Raw genomic sequence first — 25,035 nt, 5'->3', positions numbered from 1 at the left:
GATGTAAGAGTGTAGTAAGAATTTTTTTTATTTAAATTTATAAAAATGGATGGGATTTTATATAATTAAAGAAATTTATAAGTTTTAAAACAGGATTTTTACAACGAAATAGAAGTAGAGTTTTGAATATATAACTTCTGTTTTTTAAATACGAATAATTTATTTTTATAATTTTTCAAAGATCTAATTATTTTGGTAAATTGTAAAAGAAATTATCTCGGTAAAAAAACTCTAAGGCATGTTATTCAAATATAATATCATGTTAATTATTTTTTCAATTAATTATTATAATAACTTAAATTAAGACAATAGATCTCACTGCAAATAAGAAAAAACATGAAATAGTCTACTAAAATACATTATTTTGATTTATTTATATTTATTAACGTGCATAACAACAAGTAATAAATTATGACAGAACCATCTCTGTTTTTTTATGAGAGTGGGTTGATTAAACAACTCTCAAAACTATAATGAATTGCATATAAATATATAGACTTTTAAAAAAATACTGTAATTATTATATTGTTTCAGGAATTATAGATACAGAAACATGTTAATATATGATTTTTTGATACCAATTTGGATAGAGGTATGAGTAACTCCAGTACTTTTATTTATATTATATTTTATGGTTGATTAAAAAATTAATAAACTATGACAAACTAAGTGATTAAACTAATTACTATATAATATGATTTAATTATTTGTTTTATTGTTCCCCATCAAAAATCATGGTTTGAACGGCTGCAAATAAACTATGTTTTGTTTGTCACGTAGGAATTGTTTCTTATGTTCTCAGCTTTTATCACGGTTTGTTCTTTCTTTCTATCAACTTTTCCTTCACTCCAAATTGATACGACGTCTTTAAATAATCAATTTTTATTGCTTCCACTTATACATAATTTGTGTTAATTAATTTGTCTGTTTTTCAAATAAAGTAAAACTAATTCATCCATCAACTATTTACTTAAAATCTTTATTATTACCTAAATATAGGAATTTATAATGATTTTGATATATGAAATGATGTGATCAATCCAATAATAAGTAAAGTTCAAGTTTAATAGGCTCATCAATGAAGAGATGAATAGTTTTTTTAAAGTAAAAAAAGCCACATATATTAGTTTCGATTTGTATGTTTGATTAATTATGTTATCTTATTTACATAATTAGGGTTTGATTTTGTTGCTTAAGTTACGTTTATTTCTATTAGGGCATTAGGTTTCAAAGGGGTAACCTAATTAATTATACTATTATGGAAATTTTTGGGTAAAATTCACATGATTTTATTAACAATTATGAAAATTCAATATTATATAGAAGCTCATCAAGATTGTTTGAAGATAATATATTTTCAGTCTATTATATTACATCATATGGATCTTGTTAGTTACTGTTGGACACTAGCTAAGGAACTTAAAGTATATTTATATTAAAAAAATTATGAAATATATTAAAGTTATAGGAAAACACATTTCTTTCTAATGATGACCTCTATTTTAATATAAACCCTAAATCTAACAACACTTATGAGTGATCAGAAGTAAGATTTCAACTTATATTATATTAATTTGAAAATAACTTTGTATAAAATATATCTGAATACGTGGCTTAATTATTTGCATTATTATTGTTACCCACAAAAGTCATTGCTTACGTTCTTCACATAAACATTTTTTTGTGTCCCCTTTTTTCCCATTTTCTATCTCACTTCATTGTTTATCAAGTCTTTTGATGGAGACAAGAATGAAACATTTAATAGTATAATTTTTTTGTTTTTAATTTTAATGGTTAGAGTTATAAATTATTTCAGTACTCTGAGTTAATTTGAGTTAACTTCTCATTTTTCAATTTTAAAAATAAGTTTTTTACTCAAAAATATTTAAACTATTATGCTTATTTAAATGTTTTGATATTTTATAATGAATTTTACAGAGGGGGTAAATTAAAAAAAATAGTAGAAAGTATTAAACAAATGGCTAAACAATCAAAGAAGGTGAGTGTTAGCCTCCGTAATTTCCTTTTACTTTTCCACATTAATGTTCCTCCTTTTTAGATATAACTACTTTAAAAGTAAAAAACAAACTAAACAAAAAGAGGTATCAAGTTTTTGGTCTTCCAGTTTTCAGGGTTTTTGTCTTCCGGTTTTTATGTTCATGGTAAAGACATTTTTTATTATCTTTTAACTTTAAGGTGTTTATAGTGATTGTATTTGGACCTTATATATACAGATAATTAAATTAGGCTAAAGTGGTCTTAGTCATAATTTTATATGTTATTTATTATTTAACATTTGTTAATTACATTATTAAGACATTGATCTTAAGAATTAATAGTGCATGCGTTCGAGATGTCGAAATTCCAAATGAAATTTAATATCTCAACAACTCGACAATAGAATATATTATAACATCTTATTTACTTTCATTGTAAAATAATATAAAAAGTGTGATGACATTATTATCATTAAATGGATACTTTATATTATTTATATATTTAACAATACAAAAACATTTTTATATTTCTCAAATTCTAATGTAATGTTTCATATTCTACAACTCTAACAATATTTATGGAGTTTAACGATATAAAATCGATGAAGATAGAAACATTGTTATTTATATGAAACCTAGTAAAGTGTTCAATGAACATTTGTGCGTTTATTATAAGTTTTACAAATTACAAATACTATGATTTGGTAGTGAAAGCTATTATTAACCTTAAGGCTTTGTTTGGATTAGAAGTTGTGGGTGAGTGGAAAGTTGAGGGTGTGGGGGAGTGGAAGTGTGAAGAAAGTTGAGGGTGTTTGGATTGGGATATGTTAGAGTAGATGTGTGAAGAAAGTTTATGCACTCTCCCCTTTCTCTTCATTTTGGAGAAGATGCAAGATCTCCTACACTTTCCCTGCAATCTCTCCCTCACCCGCACACATAACTGGAAGCAAACAGGGTGGTACTGTGACTTCCGTCGTCGCAAACAGTACCACCCCTAGAAGCAAACGGTACCTAAATCTCCAAAAAGGACTTGAACCAAAGACCCGTAACTAGAGAGATTGATTAAAGTCATGAAAAGCTTTTTGTATAACAACTTGACCATAGCATAGATTCCCTAACCTCCCACCTTGTGACCATTTCCTTTGGTATGCTACCACTAAGAATTTCCTCACAAAGTGATTCACTACCCTCCCACCTTGTAACCACCTTCACCATTTCCTTTCGTTTGCTACCACTTGAGAATTTTCTCACAAATCCAACAACTTTGTCACTATGATTGAAAACCTCTTGTGGTATTGACTTGTGAATGAAAAGAACAAGAAAAAAAATTGTGGAATTGACCTGTGAATAAAAAGAAAACTAAATAAAACTAAAAGATGAAATTTAGAAAATATTTTATAAACTGTACTAGATAATAAAAAAAATAAAACTTTTAAAGGAATGATGAAAAGAAGAAAACTAAAAAAACAAGAAGATGAAATTTAGAAAACATTTTATAAAGTGTAGTAGAGAATGCCTTCCCACGACTAGTTGTGTGATTGTAAAAAAAAATAAAAAATTCATAAACTTTTAGAAAATTATTTAGAAAGTGAGAAGTTTATTTAGAAAGTGTGATAGAGAATATTCTAACATGTTTAAGAAGTTTTTAGAAAATTCTATGAGTTTTTAAAATGATTTCCAAAAAAAATGACTTAAGATGTATGAACTTACATAATTACCTCATGAGGGAATTATGCAAGTTCTTAAACTTAATTACTTCATCAAGAAGGTGGTTTTGACTTTTTCTTCATATTACTATCATAGAGTTCTGGCAAAAGAAGATTCCATGTATTTGCATTATTTTGTTTTGCTTCTAAATGTTTTTTTTTGAACTCTATCTCTTCTAAATGCTTCAAATAAATGGGAATTTTTGTAAGATCTTCAAGTCTATTGAGAGTTTAATACTCGAGGTTATGTACTTTTTTTTTGAGTTTTTTCAAAAGACAAATTAACCTTGCATTTATCATTTGACGGCATGTTCTTCCATATTTCTTACTTTGTGCATTTGATTTTTTTTTTTTATCATTTGTTCTTTGATTTTTTATTTAGCAATAAAATCATCATAATTCTTAATTAAGTTATTTTTTCCAAATCTTTCTTCAAGTTGATAGGTTGTTTTTAAAGATAAGATGACTCATTAATTCACTAAAGTGTTATTCACTAAAACATTATATTTTAGATAAAAACCTACTGAATTTTATCTTAATTATTCAAGTGTCGAAATGGCAGAAATTTTTTACTACCTTTGTTGTTTATGAATTTTGAAATACATAACAAATGGCTTAAAACCAAATTGTAACTACACAAACAAATACTCAAGTAAGTGCCAAAGTCGGCAGCAAATTCAACTAATGGGTGAAATAATTCCAAAAAATAAAAATACAGGGAAAAAGAGATAATCTCCTACAAATTTCTACATACATCAAATGAAGATTGTGTTAAAAATACTTTTCTATGAATATGAGACTTGTAATGAGACGAAATTAAGGTAACCTTTATCTACCTTCTATGAATAGAAAAAAAATAAAAAATCACAACGATTGAGAGAAAAACCTGATTAAAAGGTAAAAAAAGGGGTTTAATAAAGCTTATACCTTTTTTAGAATGAAAAATAATAAAAATAACTGAAAGGGGATAGTATGTACGAATTAGGATGAGTGCAAATAACAAAAACAATAATGGCAAAAGTCCATTGAACCAAAATAAATTGGGCCAAGCCCCAGTTACTCATCATTCCGACAAGGACAGTTTCTTCCTGCACCCCTACATTTTTCTTCCTGCAACCCCATAATATTATGCAAAGACCAAATTGTCTCTATTATTCTTTAAAAACCTTAAAATGCACTTGAACTGTATTTATTTTTTTGCATTATGGATTATGGAATCCGGAAAAATTTTGGATTGACACTTCCGGTAAAATTTCAGATCCACCAATCCGTAATTCAAAATATGCACCATTCTAAAAAAGCATTCTGGATCCACAAATCCGTAACAGAAATATGCATTCCGGATTTAAAAATATGTAATTTAAAAAAAAAAACATTCCAGATCCATGAATCCGTAATAGAATTAGACTTCTAGATTCAGCAATCCAAAAATCAATAATTTATGCAAAAATTGCTTCCGGAACATCCCCCTCATCCGGAAAAAAAAAATATTCAGTTCCAGATTGCTGAATCCGTAGCACACTCCTAGATTCCTATTTCCGATAACCACAGTGTCCTTTTTCAAATAAAATATTAAGGTCAATTTCGGGATTTAAAAAATTATGGTGGTGCAGGAAGAAAAATGTAGGGGTGCAGGAAGAAGAAGCCTCCGACAAGAATCCAAAAGGACAGTCTATACATAGTTTCTATTTTATAGTTTTATTTGTAAATATCATAATGTATCAAATACTTGTTGGAATTTTTCTTTTGGGTAATAAATATTTGTCTTATACTTTTTCCATTCGAAATATATTTCTTCTTCAATACTTGTTAGATACTATTGTTATAAAGACAATTTTCAAAAATAATAATTTATTATGATTTAGAAGTGACATAATAACATAAGAAAACTACGAAATGAATTAAGAAATCATTTCCAAATTGTAAATTATAATACATGAGCAATTTTAAAAAAAAATCATATTTTAAAAAATGTATGAGTTATTTCCAAATTGTAAGTTAAAAGTGTTGTAAAATTTATTTAATATATTTATTGTTTATTGTCATGTTATAATAATATTATAATTATAATGATATGTTATGTATATTATTTATTTTTCAAAATTAAAAAAAAATGTTACAACATCTAAGTGTCTAGCCTTTTTTACAAGTAAAATAAATGTTACAACATCCCGTAATTTTTAAAATAATCATTTTATCTTTTATATTTCAGATTATCCATTTTACTTTTTTAATAAGTTTTCCAATACTTTTAAAATAATATTTTTAGAATCAAATTTCTGGAGCATGATTTTTAGAATAAAATTTCAGGAACACCTTTTTTGGAATATATGAAATGTATTTCAAAATAAATTTTCAGAAACAAACTTTTCTAAATATAAGATGTTTTTTGGAATAAGAAACTTTCCAAAACAACCTACTTTCTCAAACATGTACAATAAATTCTGAAAGAAGCTTCCAGAACAACTCTCCATCTCTTTCTTCTTCATTTCAAGAGTGCACCAATGATGGAGAATGGAGGTGAAGTTGTTGTAAGATGCACGATAACAATATTTTAACCTTTTTATCTTAGTATGGGTTCTAGTTAGTAATTATTAGGATACATGAAGTAAAAGTCTAAACTAAGGGACAAATGGGCTTGAAAGGCACATGGGTGATAACCCAAATTTTATTATGTGATTGGATAGCGAGTTATGTTCTGCACCTCCACAATCTAACCCCCCACCCCCATATAATCTGAAAATCCAATTTTACCCTTTTAAAATTATATTTTGGACTCTACACTCCGAAAAATAAAATATAAATTCCAAAGTGCACATTCCATAACAGATATTTTAGATTATGCATTCCAAAATACATCTTTTATATTATGGATTACGTATTTTATATATCTCTTTTGTATTTCAGATTGTACATTTTGGAATGTCCAATTTAAAATACAATAGATGTATTCTCGAATACACAATCCTAAATACATTATTTTTTTTAATTAATTTTGAACATAATTTATTTATTTTAAAGATCCATATTTTATTTTAAACACAAATAATTTATTTATTTTATTTTTTATTAGTAACAATGTAAAACACAATAAATCATGACAATATATTTTATATTAATGATCAAAAGTTTTGCACAATATTATTGCTAAATTTAAAATACAAAATATAAGTATTTTGGGAAATTGTCTAAGAACTATAACTACGTGTCTATCATCTATCATCTGCTCCGTACAACACGTGTATGTCTTATATAAATTATCCTCTCATTTGTGTTGTTATAGGTTAACTGCAATAAACTGTGAGTTTCGTCTCATGCTGGAGTACCTTATGACACATATCTATAGTCAAGCATGCACTACAAAATGTCAGTAATCCTCCTGAATGTATCTTGCATTCATTGAAATTACATCAGACACTTCAAATGTTAAAACAAAAATCATGATAAAATAATAATGGAAATAACCCACTGGGCAAGCATTCTCTTGCTTTGGCGACGATCATGTTTGACCACCATCCGAACTATGTGGACAATGATGTAGTAATATAGTCGGTCGATCTTCATCTGCTTGAGGAAATGTGTAGGGATATGGCATGGATCTGAAGTAGTACATGTATCCAATTGCATATGCTAAGAGATGAGAAACCAATGTCATATGAGTACGAAGATGGTTAAAAATGTGGGGGAGGTTGAAGAATTGTCTACTTTTACCCAAACTATTGTAGTATCTGCTTTGGCAAATAGCGTTGGGAGCACATCCCGATTCGATATATTTATGGAACATGATTATTGTCTCAAACAACCGACTAGGACCATGGTTATCATAAAGACTTCAGAACACCCCAACATGGGTAAGACCATCTATCTTCACACGCCCAACACCAACTATATATATATATATAACATCTAATGACATAACGAGATGTCTGAGGGAAAATCTCTTGATATGTGGCTCTTGATATGTGGGATTGATATTGTTGTGTCTATTAGTGTCTAAGTTCAAGAGGGGAGGGGTGAATTGAGCTTATAAAATTTTCGCAAGAACACACAATTTACAGTATACCAGAGGCAAAAAGAACAGATTGTTTTTACACAAAACAGATTGATTCTTCAGAGCAGTCTAGCAAAATTTGACTTTGTTCAAATTAGAATTGTAATCAACAGAGGATTATAACAGAATCAGATTAGTTGGATTTTATGAGTATGAAGAATACAGCTATGCCAAGAAATCAATCAACTTCATTCAACACAAGGTTTTAATGAGAATAAATCTTTGACAGGTTTTAATGAATAGACAATTTGTTTTCAGATCAATTAAAACAGCATATACAACTGCCTTGATTGTGATTAGAGAGCTTTAACAGATCAGGAAGAACAGTTTTTATTAAACCCAGAATTAACAGATTCAATTTCAAAAGAACAGATTTAGTTCTTGACAGAAATAAGCAAAACCAGAAATGAGTGCAGGGATGAGAAGAAAAGGCACACAAGTTTTTATACTGGTTCACTCATACAGAGCTACGTCCAGTCTCACCTTACCCCAAGGTGGAATCCACTAAAAACAGTACCAATTACTTACAAACACAGCAGTTCTTGAACACTACAAGAACAACACAATCAATGCTGAAAAACCCTATTTCAGCACACCTTGCACTCCAAGAAACCCTATCAAGGAGTGACTAACACTTACACCTTTACAAACCAGAATAAAGGAAAGATTACACCTGAAAAGAAGATGCAAGAACTCAAAACCAGTAGTTCAATTTGCTGCAGAACTGCACCAGCACCTTCACCAAGATCAAAGGTTTCCTAGAACAAGCACACTTGAAAATCTCTTTGGAAAACCTTTCAAAAATCTTTCAATCTTTCTTCTCACATGGAAATTGTTTGATCTCTGTCAAAAACGTAATTGCTCAGCACTTTTTCATGTGAGAGAGACTTTTCTTTATATAGAAAACAGTTTCTAACTTCTTTTCAAAAAACAGTTGAAAAGCAGTTATGAAAACAACAGATTCATTTTTGAACTTAACAGATTTATTTTGTGAAAACCGCCAACTCAGCTAACTGAAATAACTGTATGAGTTGTACCTTTGGTGCCCTAACTAAATTATGAAAAACCTTTCAACTGACCAAAGAGCAAACCGATTCTTTCACAGTGAAACAGATTAAATGATAACAAATAGGCCAGCTCAGCTTTAACAGAAATAACGAACTAAGCTTTGCCTGTGGTGCCCTAACAAAATTTTAGAAAAGCCTTTTAACAGAGAAGAAATAAACCGATTCTTTCTCCATAAAACAGATTTATTTGTGTACTGATTTAAAACTTTTAAAAACATTTTAAAAAGCTTTTCAAAAACCATTTAACCACATCATGTGCTTGATCTAGACTTGGTTAGGCATCTAGGATAGGTCACATAGCAAAAGGCAACCATACACAATTACAAGCCTAATTACAAACGAATTTAAAAGCCTATTACAATCTTCAAAGCACTCAAGCTATTTTCTTCATCAAACACACATCAAGCCTTGGTAGGGAAGAAGCTTCCTCCAGCTTCAACAGATATCCCACATTCTCATCCCCGAAAAGTGTTTATATATCCATGCTTTATGAACTCATATTATTCATATATCCAATTAGAAATTAATCAATTGTTCAAATGATGTGTATTATTTATCTATAACAATGTGACATAATCTCTTAGCTGATCGTACATGTGGGTGAGTTGATATAACCCAACTAGACAAGGAGATAACCAAGGACACAATAACCACTTCACAAATAAGTCGGTTATCTCAGCATCTAAGACAAGACCCTACCAAACTTTAGAAGGACCTTAACAAAAGAAGAACTGAACATAGGCTAGAGCATCAAATTTTCTTTCTTCTGGTATTTTTAAAAGACAAGTTTATTTGAATATTTTTGGCTCATTTTGGGGGTCCAAACAGAAGAATAAGCTCAAGTAGGATGTGCTTAGTAATTTGGGCTTGTGTCAAGCCCACCTTTCATGACATGTGCACCTAGGTTTAGGGTTTCTTTGACCTACCTTATAAAAGGTTTCTCACCAATGACGTCCCTACTCCTCTCACTCTTGCTCCCCAAGTCACTCTCTCTTATATGAAGGGTGTCTTGCCTCATATTTTTCTACCCTTGAATTTGAATTGAGAAGAGAAACTCTACTTGAGTGATTAGTGAACTTTGTCTCCTAAATTGTTTTTGCGTCTTATCTTGAGAGTAGTGCACCTCAAGTGGTGGCTCCTCACCACTCATATTGGAATTCCCTCACCCTCCAAGTGGCATGATTCCTTGCTCCATTTTCCATAAGCTTTCTTCATGTTTTCATCCTTTTCCTTTCTTATTTGGGCCATTTCCATTCCTTTTTATGTTCTTCCTTTTTCTTTTCAATTTTCATTGTGTTTTCTTTCCATTTTATGTTCTTTATTTCCGGCCATCATCATCTAAATCACCATATAACTGTGTTTTCTCTTTGCCCTCTAGAAGAGAACCTTCACACTTACTTAACCACTTGGTTAAGTCCGTGTCCAGTTGCAATCTTCTTTGGGTTTCTCACCATATTCTGCCTAAACAAAAACTTATAAACAAAGTGAAACCCATAAAAATGTGTAATTCTAAAATCAACTCACATCATGAGTGCATCAGGTCCCCATGCGTACCCATCACACATCCTTATATTGTCGAATAACGACAAGTACAACATGTTAATTGATGTCACACTTCTATAAAAAAAAATTGTGCAACAAGATGTAACAAATAAGAACGAGCTGCAAACTTTTATTTGTGGTGGACGATGCACTCCTCGTACACCTCGCACAACCAACTCAATCGGATGTGAGCACCACGATACCCTACAACTTTCTCACCACATCACCAAGCTCTACACCAACTAGTTCAACCAAATGATGATGCTAATGTGAAATCCAACGTCACATATGAACAAAAATGCCTTACAATCAGGAGATGCAACAGTGTTGACACATAACTAACGTTGCATGGTGGCAACAACTCGTTGTTAAGGATCATGATCTCAATCTAGTGATGAGGGATCTCAAGCTCACTTAACTCATGTTTATAGGAGACCAACTTTAGTTACTCATGATCCTCACCCTCCCATAATCTACACGTTATGTGGTCAACATAACTCAATAGTTTTAATGTGTTATAGGTCCCCCAACAAATCTCACTTGCTCATAAAGTCTTGTAGTAGCTGGTGGCAACAAAGAGGAACGAGTGCGAGTTTGATTATCTCATCCCCATCTACGAAAAATTCATCCTCATCTCCATTGGGGAACATGTATACCATTCTTGTGTTCGTACCTACCCCCTCACTATTCTAAATAATAATTAAATAAATGTTTTGTAAAAATAAAAATCACAACAAAGGAAACATGATTTCATCATGTATTCAATGTCAAAATGATATACATTTTTTTTTCTCCAATGTCAAATATCAAGAAAGAAATTATAAATGTATAAATATCAAATCGTGAAAATGGTCAAATGTATGACCTATAAAAAAGTTACAAAATTAAGGAATAAAGAAAAGTTAATATAAGTTTGTTAGGTTACCTAATAAATTAAAGGTGTTTTAGTAATTTAAAACAAGAACGGTTATGAGGACGAAGATGAGTATTAGGACGAGTTTGGGGACGAGGACGAAGAGGATATGCACATACTCATACTCTTAACCAGTAAATGCGGGGATTTCTCATCAAAATCGAGAGGGGTTTATACAATACCTGTGAAGATGAGTTCATTTGTCATCCCTAACTGATGGCAACACATCAACATCATTAACAACGATAATTTTTCCTATCCCTTTTATAAAAAAATGTTGTCAATCTTTACTTAACTTTCATTTACGATGGAAATTTACCTCTAATCGTAATCATATCTCTACCGATAATAATAAAACAACGACTACTTTGTTTGAAATAATAAATACATTTTGGATTGTCCACTCTTGAATGTATTTTCTAATTCTAAACATTTTTTGAATACCTAATCTAGAATGCATTTATATATTAAAAACCCGTTTCTAAATTTGATGCATTCCAGAATATATACATACTTGCCTTTTAAAATATATTTTGAAATTCGAAAATTAGAGATAACACCAAACTAGAAAGATAAACCAAATAAATACTTACCTCTTCTAGAGGCACAAGTTAATACAATTTTGGGAGAGCTTAAAAAATGGAAATGGGGGTTGCGATAGAAATAGAAGAGAAAGAATTAGAAGAGAAAGAAGTGAGAAAGAAGAAAAATCAAGTTTAATATAAATATAAGGAAAAAATAACTTAATCTTTTCACGTTACTATTGGGTGCATTTTAAAGTTATGGGCTCCACATTGCATAGCGGGATTGGGTAATCGCTAGTCCATATAGCAACGTGACAGAAAGTGCCCCAAATTAGTAAAATACTTAAAAAGTACTTTTCTACATATATAATGAGTTTGAAAATTGTACAATTTTAATTGATAAGAAAATAACATTTTTTAACGATAATATCATAATTAAAATTATTATGGTTCAAAATAGCTAATCTATGGATTTAGTAAATAGTAACGGAAATATATTTAGAATATGTTGATAAACTGTAATTATGATTCATCTTAAAATACATTTATACCTAACTGATAAATATTAAAAAAGTGAGTGTATATTAATACATGTTTATAGAGTTTGTTAATTTACATTTACTTTTTTTTTAAAATAGCTGATAAAGTACAATTATGATTAAGCTAAAATATATCTTAATGTAGTTTATTAATATATTTTCTATTAAAACCAATGAATATGCTAATTAATTTATATATATATATAAATTAATTTATCTTACCGTTATCGGCGAAAATATAATTTTTTTAATGATATATACCAAGGCAAAATTGAAAGATATAAAGAAAAGAAAATGACTTTAACTTACTTTAAATGAAAAGAAAATAGTTAATGAGTGTCTAAAAGTAACAAATATATCTTGGATTTAAGTTTCTAAATCATTTTTAAGTTTCTAAAATTAATAATTCTTTTGATGCAAATTCAATTAAGTGTTTTTGTGAGAAGTTTTTCTACTGTTAGGAAGATTAACTAAGATCATTAAAAAATAAAAAATTCTTTTAATTTCTCCAATAAAAAAATGAAGGTTTTAAGAATAAATTTGCTTGGACAAGTTGATAGGTCAGGGATGAAAATAAAGAAAACGACGAAATAATTTTGTACTGACAACATTAATTTTTGTAGATTTTTATAATTTTTAATTTAGAATCTTTAAAGCGGATATAGGAATAGGAATATGGTTGCGTTACGTAGACGCGCGGCGTGAAATTGTTCTCCGGCCCACACCCCAAACTCTGCAACTATAAGTAGGCTTCGAACATAACGCCTATCACCACCATCATCGTTATCATCTACAACTAACGAAGATCCAACAACCCGATCAATCTCTCTCTCTGTTTCCCAACGAAAATACTCATGGGTTTGAAGGTTCGTTTGTTTCCATAATCTATGTGCTTCTTCCATATGTTTCAACCTTTGTTTTTCATCAATCATTATATGTCTCCTTAGCATACATAGTTGTTGTTTATATTATACATAGCATTCAATCTTGTTCTTGCCTTGTGCTCGGCTATTTATTTTATTTTTTTTGTGGGGGGTTTCTCTGATAGCAAATATCTCTTCTTGTATAGTTTTCCAGATCCATGTCACTGTTTAATTTGTTAGGGGGTGCTAGATTTCTTGGCAAAAAAGGGTTTTTTTGTTTGTTTTGGTTGGTGGGTATTTTGAAGAGTTGTCTCGAAGTGAAAGAAATTTTATGGGGTCTGTTTTGTGGCCTGAGAGGATGTGATACCCTTTGATTTGTTGGAACTTGGAATAGTGAGTGAGTTTTTTATTTGAGTAAAAGAAATTACTAGATGATTGTAATTTGTCTATGTACTGTACTTGCATTTCTTGCGGCCTTTAGCTTTAGTTGCTTGATTATTTGTAGCAGAAACCTTTTGATCTGTAGTTTGTATTGCTGTAGGCTTGAAGATACTGGTTAAGTTTTTAAGGGGATTGATTGTTCTTTAATGGATCCGCAAATGCAGAAGCACATGCTATCAAATTAGTAATTTTGTAATGGGAAATTATGATATGTTCGGCAGTATTGGTTATATTCGTAAAGCAATGTTTTATGCTACTATTTGACTAGATTTTGGAAATAATACAGTTGTTCAAATACTGTAATTAGCCTATTCTTCAGTCAGTATGAAATTAAATTCATCAAATATGCATCCCAAATCCCCAGGCAGGTATGTTAATCAATAGTTTTATAATGAACATGGATTGTCGTTGATGTACTGTATTTGTGGGTATGTTCTGAGTTTTGAACTAGTTTTATACTTCTATGCTTGACATTTTGCTTATAAAAAGAATTGAAACTTGAAGCATCACACACTGTGGAATATGGTTATGCAGGAGGACTTTGAGGAGTATGCTAACAAAGCAAAAACTTTGCCACCAAATCAAACAAATGAGAACTTGCTTATCATTTATGGATTGTACAAGCAGGCCACTGTTGGACCTGTTAACACCTGTGAGTGATGTTTATTTAACAAATAACTGTAATAACTCCTCCACTTTTGAATCCTCTCTTTCAATAGGATTCACCCCACTTCTTTTCTAAATACATAAGGACTATCGTTGTTCATGGATTTTCCATCTGATTTTACAGCCCGTCCTGGAATATTGAACATGAAGGACAGAGCTAAATGGGATGCATGGAAGGCTGTTGAAGGTAGTAGATAGAAGCTAGGTCGATCAATTTATGTTTCTTGCTAGTACTTTATGTTTTCTCAGAGCATCTTACTATTTTTTGCAGGGAAATCCAAGGATGAAGCAATGAATGATTACATCACTAAGGTGAAACAGCTGCTGGAAGAAGCTGGCTTGCCTGCTTGACAACATTGTCATCTCTTGCATTATGATTCCGTGCTACAAGTTCCCAACTGTTTGGAAATAAGCAATTGCAATGTTTGAAGCTTTCATAGTTATAATATAATCTTATTTATTCCTAATTATTTAGACATGTTCCTTTGAGTTCAGTTTTATGTATCACTGTTCACTATGATTGAAAATGCTCTCAGACACATGCAATGGACCTCAAAATTTCTTTAGTATAATTAGAAGTTGAAACTACTTCTACTTTTGAATTTTATTGCTTGATCTCGCGTTTTCCCTATCCACTCTGGTTAATCTGAATTTCATCAGATGCTTGTGTTTGTTTTATCCTTGCTCTGTCACACTCCAACAGTGCCTTTGTATTTCTAACTACCGTTATTGATGATGATGATGATGTTATGCTTGTTATACCAACATGGCATGCAGTGATTTCTTCAGAAATATGGAATTTTAAGGATTTCAAGCATATGGGTTATCTTTCTCATCTCATGGATAATATGTTGGAATATGAACTATTTGATTTGGTAACTGCGATTCTGTAGAATAAGGATTAAAGAAAAAAGTATCATACAATGATTAAATTAAACACTGTTCTCAAGGGTTGGCTTGTCTTTTTCACTACCTAGTGGTGAGAGTTTGGATAATTAGGTTCAAACCCTTGGTTACTCTCAAAAACTATGATTTTGAGTTTACAATTTCAGACCATAAAATCTTGCTTATACAATCTTCTACTGTACAATTTTTTTCTTTTTTTCTTTGTCTAAAATTTCAATTTTTTTTATAAAATTATAAAAATACATTTTTTATATGATCGATTAGAGGTTTTACAGTGGAAGGGGTGATTCCAAACAGTTTTTCATCATAAAGGCAACTCCATTCTCCATTTTGGTATTTCTGAATCTAGTAACAGTAAATTTCTGAATTTTGATGTAATACCCAAATTCAGTAACATCATTTTCCCTCCCCACTGTAGACCTGACACGAATGCTATCTGAAATGCAACTACTGGTCCATAACAAAAGGATATGGCACACTTATACAGCCATTATTTTTTGGATCACTAAATTTTAGATGATATCCTACACCTGACATCACGTACAAAGGATCTTTAGAAGGATATGTAAAATCAATTTACCTCGTTATCAGTGCTAGGTTTTTGTTGGTGCACTCTGTGGTCCCTACAGTTGCTTTGGTTGGTATTTTTTATTCATCATTTATGGGCTTTTGCTTCTTACACACCATATTTTTAAAATAACTTTTTTATTCTCTAGATACGACTTTTAAAATAAATTTTCAGATAAAAGTTTCTATAACATATGGAATGTATTATACGACATATTTTTTGGAATAAACTTTTGAACACATAAATGAAACTTTTTAGAACACGTTAAATACGTTTCAAAATAAAATTTTCAAACCTTTTAGAACATATATGATAATTTGAAGAACGAGTTTTTCTTATTAAAGTTAAGGTTTTACTCTCTTTCTTTCTTTTTCTTAATTTCTCATACAACAATGATATTCGTAGAACATGAGTAGCTTATCTATTTATTTCAATTGCCCCCAAAATAGAAATGTATTTTTTTTTTATTAATTTTGAAATGGAGGTAGTTAACTGGTAGTTGTTTTGGTAGATATAAATGAATACTGTTTTAAATGGAACAAACAATGGTAGTTGGCAAAGTTAGGCACTTATGAGTATTCCATATCGATCTATCCTGCATTCACGTGTCGATGTACCCAACAAATCTTAAATAAAGACACGAAAGTAGTTGGTACATAAAAATATAGTTAGGAGTTTTACAATTTTCAAAATTCTTATCAATTTGGTTTATGATTTGATCAAAATAGACAAACCTTTAACTTCTATTCTACAAATTCGACATACACTTTAAAAGATGAGATATTTCCATTAACAAATGGAAATTGTAGTTACCTTAAGAAATAATACTTATATTCCCTCTAATGTTTTGAAATAGGAGGAGCCACCACCTCTCTTTGAAGTCAACGGCGGCTGAATCAACCGACGAGAATAGCGGTACTACCATGTCGCCCGAAACAGTATTGTCCGCTTTCACAGAGCATCAGTGGAACACATCCCGAGGCAGGAGAAGAAAAGGGTTGACGTCCTATCTCGGCTCTCGGTCACCAAGAAGAAGAGCCACCAAAAATCAATCATGCAAATATGGCTAAGACACCCAGTGTCTCAGAAACCGAATGTCTGGCAGTCACCGAGGTCCAAACCGATAGCTGGATGATTCCTATCATCCAGTATCTCAAGCACGACACCTACAAGCTAGAGGAAGAGAAAACAATGAAGTAGTAGTGTGCCCCGACACACTATGTTGAACGAAGACCTATACAAAAGACGCTACTCGGTCCCCCTGCTCAAATGCATCACCCGAGAACAGACCAAGTATTTCCTCACGGAGATACACGAGGGGGTATGCGACAACCATTCAGGAGCTCGAATGATGGGTGCCTAGGTCCTCAAAGCCGGCTATTATTGGCCGACCGTTCAAGTACACTGCGCTGAATATGTGAAGAAATGCGCCAAATGCCAAGAGTTCGACACTCTGCACCATGCTAAGCCAGAAGTGCTACATAGCCTCACGTCCAAGGTTGTCAAACTCGCAAGTCTACGTAGACTCGTGGGAGCTCCGTAGACTCGACTCGTAAACTCGTAAGAGTCTACTTTCCTATTAAAAAAAATAATAAAAAAAATTAATAGTTCTTTAGAGCATTTTTACTTCTACTAGAAGATGCAATTCTATTGAGCTCACTTAAATTTGATCCACACCCTCCCAGACTTTCCTTAAAAAATATACTGCTCCTCCAAATTTAACTTCTTCCCAAAAAAACTAATGTGCAGCAAGCCCACTTCATTCTGCAGCAGCCCAATACAAAAAAATAGAACCCTAAACCCTTCCCTACCCTAATTTCACACCACCCATCTCAAGCAGCAACCTGCGACCACCGCGACGCCACCACCTGCAACCCGCGACCACCGCGACGCCACCACCTTCAACCCGCGACCACCGCGATGCCACCACCTGTAACCCGCGACCATCGCACGCTCCGCTTGATCTACCGCCGCACTCCACAGAAGAACACGAAGACGCAGTCCACACGCAAACACAAACGACACCGTTTTGAGTTTAAAAAAAATCCAGTTGGACTCGTCAACTCGGACTAGAGTCGCGAGTCCACTGCGATTTCACCGAGTCCGCGCCGAGTCCACCGAGTTTACCCCAAAAATGAGTTTACTACCGAGTTAACTCGGTAAGGCAAAGTGGGCATGTAAACTCGGACGAGTCAACGAGTTGACTCGCGAGTTTGATAACCATGCTCACGTCTCCATGGTCGTTCGCCATTTGGAGAATGGACATCATCGACCCATTCACCAGGAAATGGGCAAACAAAGTTCCTCCTTGTTGGAATCGACTACTTCACAAAATGGATCGAGGTCGAGCCACTCGCATCCATCTCTGCCAAAAAACGTGCAAAATTTTGTATGGCGAAGTATTGTGTGTCGGTTCGACATACCGAACACAGTAATAACGGATAACGATCGACAAATCATTGACCAGGGGCTCCAATCCTTTTATGTCGACCTCGACATCAAGTCTATAACGGCCTCAGTCGAGCACCCCAGACCAATGGGCAAGCCGAGGCCACTAATAAAGTCATCCTCAACGAGTTGAAGAAGTGTCTCAGCAAGGCGAAAGGCCGATGGACAGAAGAACTGATAGAAGTCTTATGGGCATACATATGCACCCCCAAAACAACCACTCAAGAAACACCATATAGTCAGACGTATGGAACCGAGGCAATGATCCGGTTGAGGTAGGCGATCCTACCATCCGAAGACAGATGTTCGACCTTACCCTTAATGAGGAAAACCTCTCGGTCAACCTCGATTTGGTAAACGAACTTCGTGACACGAGCAAGATTAGGGAGGCAGCATACAAGCTTCGGATGACAAGACACTACAACACCAAGGTCCGACCGAGGAGCTTCCAGAAATGAGACCTCGTCTAGAGGATGCGAAGCGACGCGAGAAGAAGTGAAGAGATGTTCTCATTCAACTGGGAAGGACCCTTTCGAGTCTGAGAAATCGCAGTTGGGGGGCATACAACTTAGAGTGGCTTTCAGGAAAAATTGTACCGAGAACGTGGAATGCCACGCATCTCAAATTTTACTATAGCTAACGAAATAAAATTTACGCACTCTTTCCTCGCCTGACCTTTTTTTCCTAAGGAGAGTTTTCGGTCGGGAAGGTTTTAATGAGGCGAGTCTTTTCAATGTTATCCTATTTGCACCTCTCAAACATCAGTTCGGTCTGGATGAAGTCTTAATCGGCATACCCTGCTGACACCGCCTAACTTGGTTTGGTCTGGATGAAGCCTTAATAGGCAGCCAATACCTCACACACTCGGTTCGGTCTGGTTGAAGCCTTAATCGGCATACCCTACCGACACCGCCTAACTTGGTTTGGTCTTTATGAAGCCTTAACAGGCATACCCTACCACCTCACATGCTCGGTTTGGTCTGGATGAAGCCTTAATCAGCATTAAGGGTGGTCATGGATTGGATTTTCAAAAATCCAATCCATATCCAATCCAAATCCAAATATTTGGATCAGATTTAAAATCCAAATCCATATTTTTTATAAAAACAATTTGGATTTCTATAAATCCAAATCCAAATATTTGAATTGGATCTAAAATCCAAATCCATATTTTTTATAAATTTATATAATATAAAAAAATTATTAGTGTAATGTAATTTAATTTTTTATGATAAAGATTAATTATTAATTTTTTAATTATTAATTTTAATATTTTATAGTAGCTTAACATTTTTATATTTACGCATTTATTATTTATTTAATATATATTTAAATAAGTAAGTTTGATTTTAGGAGAAATTTTTTATCCTGATTTTATTTTCAGTTATATCTATTCAGATAAAATATATATTAAATAATTTTAATATGTTTAATTTAAAATTTTCGTATTATGCTTATTTTAATTTTGATAAAAAAAAAACTTAATAAAAAATTACTCCGTTGTTTTTATTAAGATAAAACATTCTCTATTTTTTATTTTTTTTATAAAAATTATTTAATTTTTAAAATATTAAAATAAATTGTATAAAAGGGACTATTTTTTTACTGATGTCAATTCAGTAGAAAAAATTTATTTTTCAAAATTCTAAAATGAATACCCTCTTGATGAATAACAAAAATTTAATATTTTTATTTCATGTATTTTTTATCTACATTTTTGTAAAATAAAAAAATTGTTAAAATTTATCTGTGCCTCAGGTGTTCACGTTATAATGGTTTGAAATAACTAACCTTTGAGCGTGAAGAACTGAAATCTTGTAGTACATTTCACATTGTGACCATGCAATGAATATGGATTGGTTATTTGGATTATCCATTTTCTAAAATCGGTATAAATAAAATGGAACTCTGATATGGAAAAGTTTTAAAATATGAATCAAAATCAAAATCATATTTAAACAAATGGATTTTGAAATGGATTGGAGCAGTTTACAAATAGAGCAGTTTATTTTAATTGGACACCCTTAATCGGCATACCCTGTCGACACCACTTAACTTGGTTTGTTCTGGATGAAGCCTTAATAGGCATACCCTACCGACACCTCACATGCTCGATCGGCATACCGTGCAGACACTAGGTCTAAAACTCTAACAAGACTACGAACAAAGGCTGACCGCCTATTTACCTTGTTATTTGGAAAGGCACTTATGAGTAACCGACCAATGGTTTAACTTGTTAAATTTTTACTCAATTACTTATTAGACCGAGTGCTCACAATATTTAATGAAAACGACTGATGCATTGATACCGAGTGTTCAAGCTGCATGAGGCCTCGAACAGCTCATGCTCTAGCCGAGATATCTCCTTGGCATGGCGATCTCGGTCTTGAGATCCCAACTGGATCATGACAAGGGACCGACACAACATCTCCAGACCCCCCTTCAGCAAGTTCAATGTCGGGACGACCCGGATCACATCTCGGGTGGCCTTAGGAAGCGCAAGCCACACCACCCCCTAGGATCGCTAGGGGTGACATAGAAACCTCCATCGAGCAATCAGTCTCGGGTGGGGAGACCGCCTTGTTGGCCTCACTCGGCCGTGGTGAGTCGATGTCAATAGGCTCGCGACGAGGTGGTGGTGTCGGGAGAACTTGTTGTTGCAATGTTGCTCCCCTCCCTCAGCCGTTTCTTGGACTTACTGGAAGGGTCAGCCGAACCCTTTCAAGTTCGGGATCCCAAGCCCTTAGCAGCATCCAAAGTTTTGATGCTCGGCCGACCCTTCCTCTGGGCAGCCCTCTCCCTGAAGGCATGCAACACACCGCCATCCAGGGGACAATCTTGATCCATGAATCCTGCAAAGAAAAGTCAACTGTTAATCAACGGAAAAAATACTGACCGAGGACAAAAGAAATAAGCATACCCTTAATGGCCACCCAACGTGACGACTCGGTGTACACGTCAATCAACTTTCGCGTAGGAAGCTTCCTCGGGAGCGCAATGAAGAGCGAGAGAACCTCTAGCTCCTCGTCACCCCCGACCAGCTGAAGCCATTCTTTAAAATCACGAGGCTTGTTGGTCCAATAAAGGGAAACCTCGACCGACCGGTCTCATAAAAAAAGTAGGTTGTTGCCTCTGGCTGAATATAAACCTTGAAGAACCTCTCCTTGAATTTTTTGTAAGAGGTGGAAAAGGAATTGAAGATGACATTACCCGACTGACTAATCAGGGAATGCCACAGAACATGGTTGGTCGAGTGAGACGTATAATAACTCAAAAAACATGAAGGAGAAGGATGAAGACGCAGAACGTCACATATCATGTGAAAGGCTTGAATGGACGCCTAGGTGTTTGGGTGAAGCTGGGTAGGCGCCACGTTGCGCGTCCGAAGGACACCCATCCTGAAATCATCAAAGGGGAGATAAACATGTAAGTCTGAAAAGAGACATAAATACATATAGAAGAAAGGAGGACCGGTACCAGGTCAAACCATACAAACGCTCTCGGTCGGAAAGCAAGGCTCAACACTAAAGAAACTAGAACGTGCATTGATGACTTTTTACGGAAAGTGCACCGCATTTGTCAAAAATAATAATTGTCCCTAAAGGACGGATATCGATCCCACAAGGAACAGTGAATTATCAAGTACAATATTCGCTAAATATAACAACGAAACAATAAAAAGTTGGTTATGTTGGCACTGATCAATAAGAAAACAAACAAAGAATTAGTTGCTTCAATTGGAAAAATAGGGATTAGGTTTCATCTCTCTCACTCTCATGTATTTTAATTAGCATGTCAATATTAAGTTCTTTGATTGAAATTGATGCCCGTAGAAAATTCATTTATATCGATCTCTCGCATATAAAATTCTTAAGAATGTTTCTTAAATATCGATCTCTCGCATACTTATAAAAACAACTTAGAAATCACAATCAGATGTTAATGACAATTAACATTTCAAGTCTATCTCTAACACTCAAATATGTTAAGTAATGATGTTTAGGTCCGAACCCTAAAAATACCTATCGGTCATATTTAAGATTATCAATTTGTCACGGAAAGTTAAAAGTAAAACAACAATACCAATAATCAATCAAGAATTGAATATTAATATATAAGATATCACCTCAATACATAAGAGTTTGGGCAGATTACTCTCAATCCCAAAGGGTAGAATTAGCCACACATACTTCTAGCACCTTCCATTCTTCCAATTGGGTTACAATTCACTCTATGGTATTTTCCTCTCAATCTGGCACCCTAGGGTTGAGCCTCTAGCTCTCTATTTATCCTAGTTTTCTAGGGTTAGGTTGCTTCTTGTGTCGCGCTAATGGGCTAAATGATAAAACATAAAAATGACTCAATCTTTCTTTGCATCTTTTTTTATTCTGGGACCTTCCAGCTTTTTCTTTTTAGCTCAAATTATTCTTCTTTACTCCAAATCTTCAATCATCCCTAGAAATCTGCAATTAACACCAAATTAGGGATTAAAATGCTCTTATTCAAATAAAACTCATAAAAAATGTAAATAGGTATAAATTCATAAATTAAGGATTATTTTATATGTAAATTAGACACTTATCACGCATCCGCCTTCGAAACCGGGACCCCTCCCTAAAATTTGGAGATGGAGACCTCGGTCGAGAAGGTGGACACGATCCTAGTTACCTTAGGATCAACCCAAGCATACTCCACTCGAGAGGTAGCTTGCTTGGGGGAGTTCGACCGACAAGAAGTCGGTTGTAGAGGAACCAAAAGACAAGGACGAGGATGAGGACGAAGACGAAGAAGAAGGACGCGCGGGAAGAAGAGAAGGGGGAGCAAAAGAAGAAGAAGTAGGCCGAGACAAGGAAGACATCACTAACCTTACACAAAGCCGAAAACCGAGACATTGCAGGAGGACGAGGGAATACTCGAATCTCAGAGCAAACGACAGAGAAGTAGCATAGTGTCTCGGCACTATTGGGACCACTATTTATAGGCTCCATGGGCCTCGAGAGAGGAAGCACCACAACGATCTCAATCGTTAGATCTCCTAGATCCAACGGCTCGCAATGCTCCGCGCCCAAAAAACCTCTCATCAATGCGGGTCACATCACGTGCGCAGGCGCCGCCTGAGGTCACGTCATACCTCGGGAAGTCCAACCGTCACACTAAACTCAGAAGACCAACCGACAGTCAACATTTAAGACTCTTTGGATGAATTCATCCTCGAGCTTGGGGGCAAGTGTACTAGTATGGACCGAACGATCAACACCATGACTCGACTCATACGGCCAGGCCGACCGAATGACATGCGTCCGTACGGGCCGACCGAGACCCTCGACCCATTAACGTTCAAATCAAGGTCAGTAAAGTTAAACTACCATTAAGAATTATGTAATATGTCTCTAAGTATGATTCACCTCACTAATTCGGCCCAATAAGATAAGTCAATTAAAATAATATAAATAGCGCATATTCAAAAAACAAGGTACCTCATTAATTATTGCGTTTGTTTTATATATGTTGTGCTCGTGCTCAAAGTGTCAGAGTGGAGCACCCCCAAAGACACAGCGTGGCACTGCTCCGGCAAACATGTGTGTAGGAATCATCTGCATTGCCGTGGAGGTAGTCGCGGTGGCGGTGCGGAGGGTTTTGGTGTGTGATGCGGTGGTACCACAAGCAAATGGCTATGAGATGGCACGTTGATACGACGAAAGCTGCTAGACCCATTGCAATGAGGAGAATCACAACGATGTTAAAAAAGGGGTGGCCGTGGTCGTCGTCCATTGTTTAACGGTGAATGCAAGAGATTTGCCATTGTTTAATGCACGCCTTCTGATTCATGTTTTTGTCTCTTGCTTGATTTGGTGATGACTGATAAAGATTTGAAGAAATGTAATGGGTACGGAAACACAAAATCTGAGAACCAATGAGTATAAGGGTGATATCTTTTTCTTCCATATTTGTTTTAACCACTAACACATTTCAATTATATTTTCTTCTATGAAAGTAGCAGTTAAGTCACAGTGTATAAATTTATTGCTTAGTTGAATCACCTGCAGTTGAACTTTTCTTTTGATGATTGATCGGAAATTTACCACTTAACTTGTTTTTTTTAGTATACAGTGACTTCAATATAGAAACCTAAAATACTACAATTTTAGAGTACATGTGAAGTAGCTATCAGTATAAGTGACAGCCATATGCAACAATATTCCATGCCATGGTACGTCAGATTCTCCTTGGTCTACACTCAGCATGAGCCATGTAAAAAACAGGAGAAAAATAACTTACAGGGAAGCTCTCTAGCAGAGTTTTAAACAACTTTTCCATGGAATAAAAGTGGAATGATCGAGAAAGATTGCTTGTCATTTGTTAAACCCACATCAAAAGCCCTTGATTATCATCATTTAAATAAATTCTACAATTTTTTAAAAAAAAATACAAATAAGAGGATGTTCCAGTTATTAATCCAATACATCTCATTAATCTGCTGACGACAAACTGCATTCAATTTCTAAACCTTGTCATTAAGACAAGACGACTAACTGAAAAGTGGAAGAAGGATAGCAGTCCTCCACAACACAAGACAGATGCAAAGGAATGTCATAGAAAAACAGGAGAGACAAACAAATTAGGTAAAATGAAATGGATATAGAAGGCGTGTGAATGTGTGTTTCTTTTGTGTTTAGTGACATAATGCATCTTAACCGTTATTGTTGTTGTTGTTTTGGCTTTTCAGAAATGAGTGGTTCCATCAGCAAATGGACAAAAATGCATTTAAGATGGATGCCCACGTGGGGGAGGAAGAAGAAGATA

The 25,035-nt window shown here is 33.8% G+C and overlaps 1 protein-coding gene across 2 annotated transcripts; it reads left to right on the top strand.

Annotated features, from left to right (window-relative positions):
- The first annotated feature begins 12,942 nt into the window (after nt 1–12,942).
- Nucleotides 12,943–14,916, top strand: LOC137811142 (acyl-CoA-binding protein). Of its 2 annotated transcripts, XM_068612754.1 has the most exons (4): nt 12,943–13,205; nt 14,178–14,295; nt 14,434–14,496; nt 14,581–14,916. In XM_068612754.1, the coding sequence occupies exons 1-4, from the start codon at nt 13,194–13,196 to the stop codon at nt 14,658–14,660; spliced, it is 273 nt and encodes a 90-aa protein (XP_068468855.1). In that variant the 5' UTR covers nt 12,943–13,193; the 3' UTR covers nt 14,661–14,916. The 2 variants fall into 2 exon arrangements, with proteins under 2 accessions (XP_068468855.1, XP_068468856.1); XM_068612755.1 differs by lacking the exon at nt 12,943–13,205 and having other exon boundaries at nt 14,151–14,295.
- Nucleotides 14,917–25,035: the final 10,119 nt, after the last annotated feature.

The sequence above is a fragment of the Phaseolus vulgaris genome, chromosome 2, assembly GCF_000499845.2.
Source record: "Phaseolus vulgaris cultivar G19833 chromosome 2, P. vulgaris v2.0, whole genome shotgun sequence".
NCBI classification, from domain to species: domain Eukaryota; kingdom Viridiplantae; phylum Streptophyta; class Magnoliopsida; order Fabales; family Fabaceae; genus Phaseolus; species Phaseolus vulgaris.
This window is presented reverse-complemented; position numbering and strand designations above follow the sequence as displayed.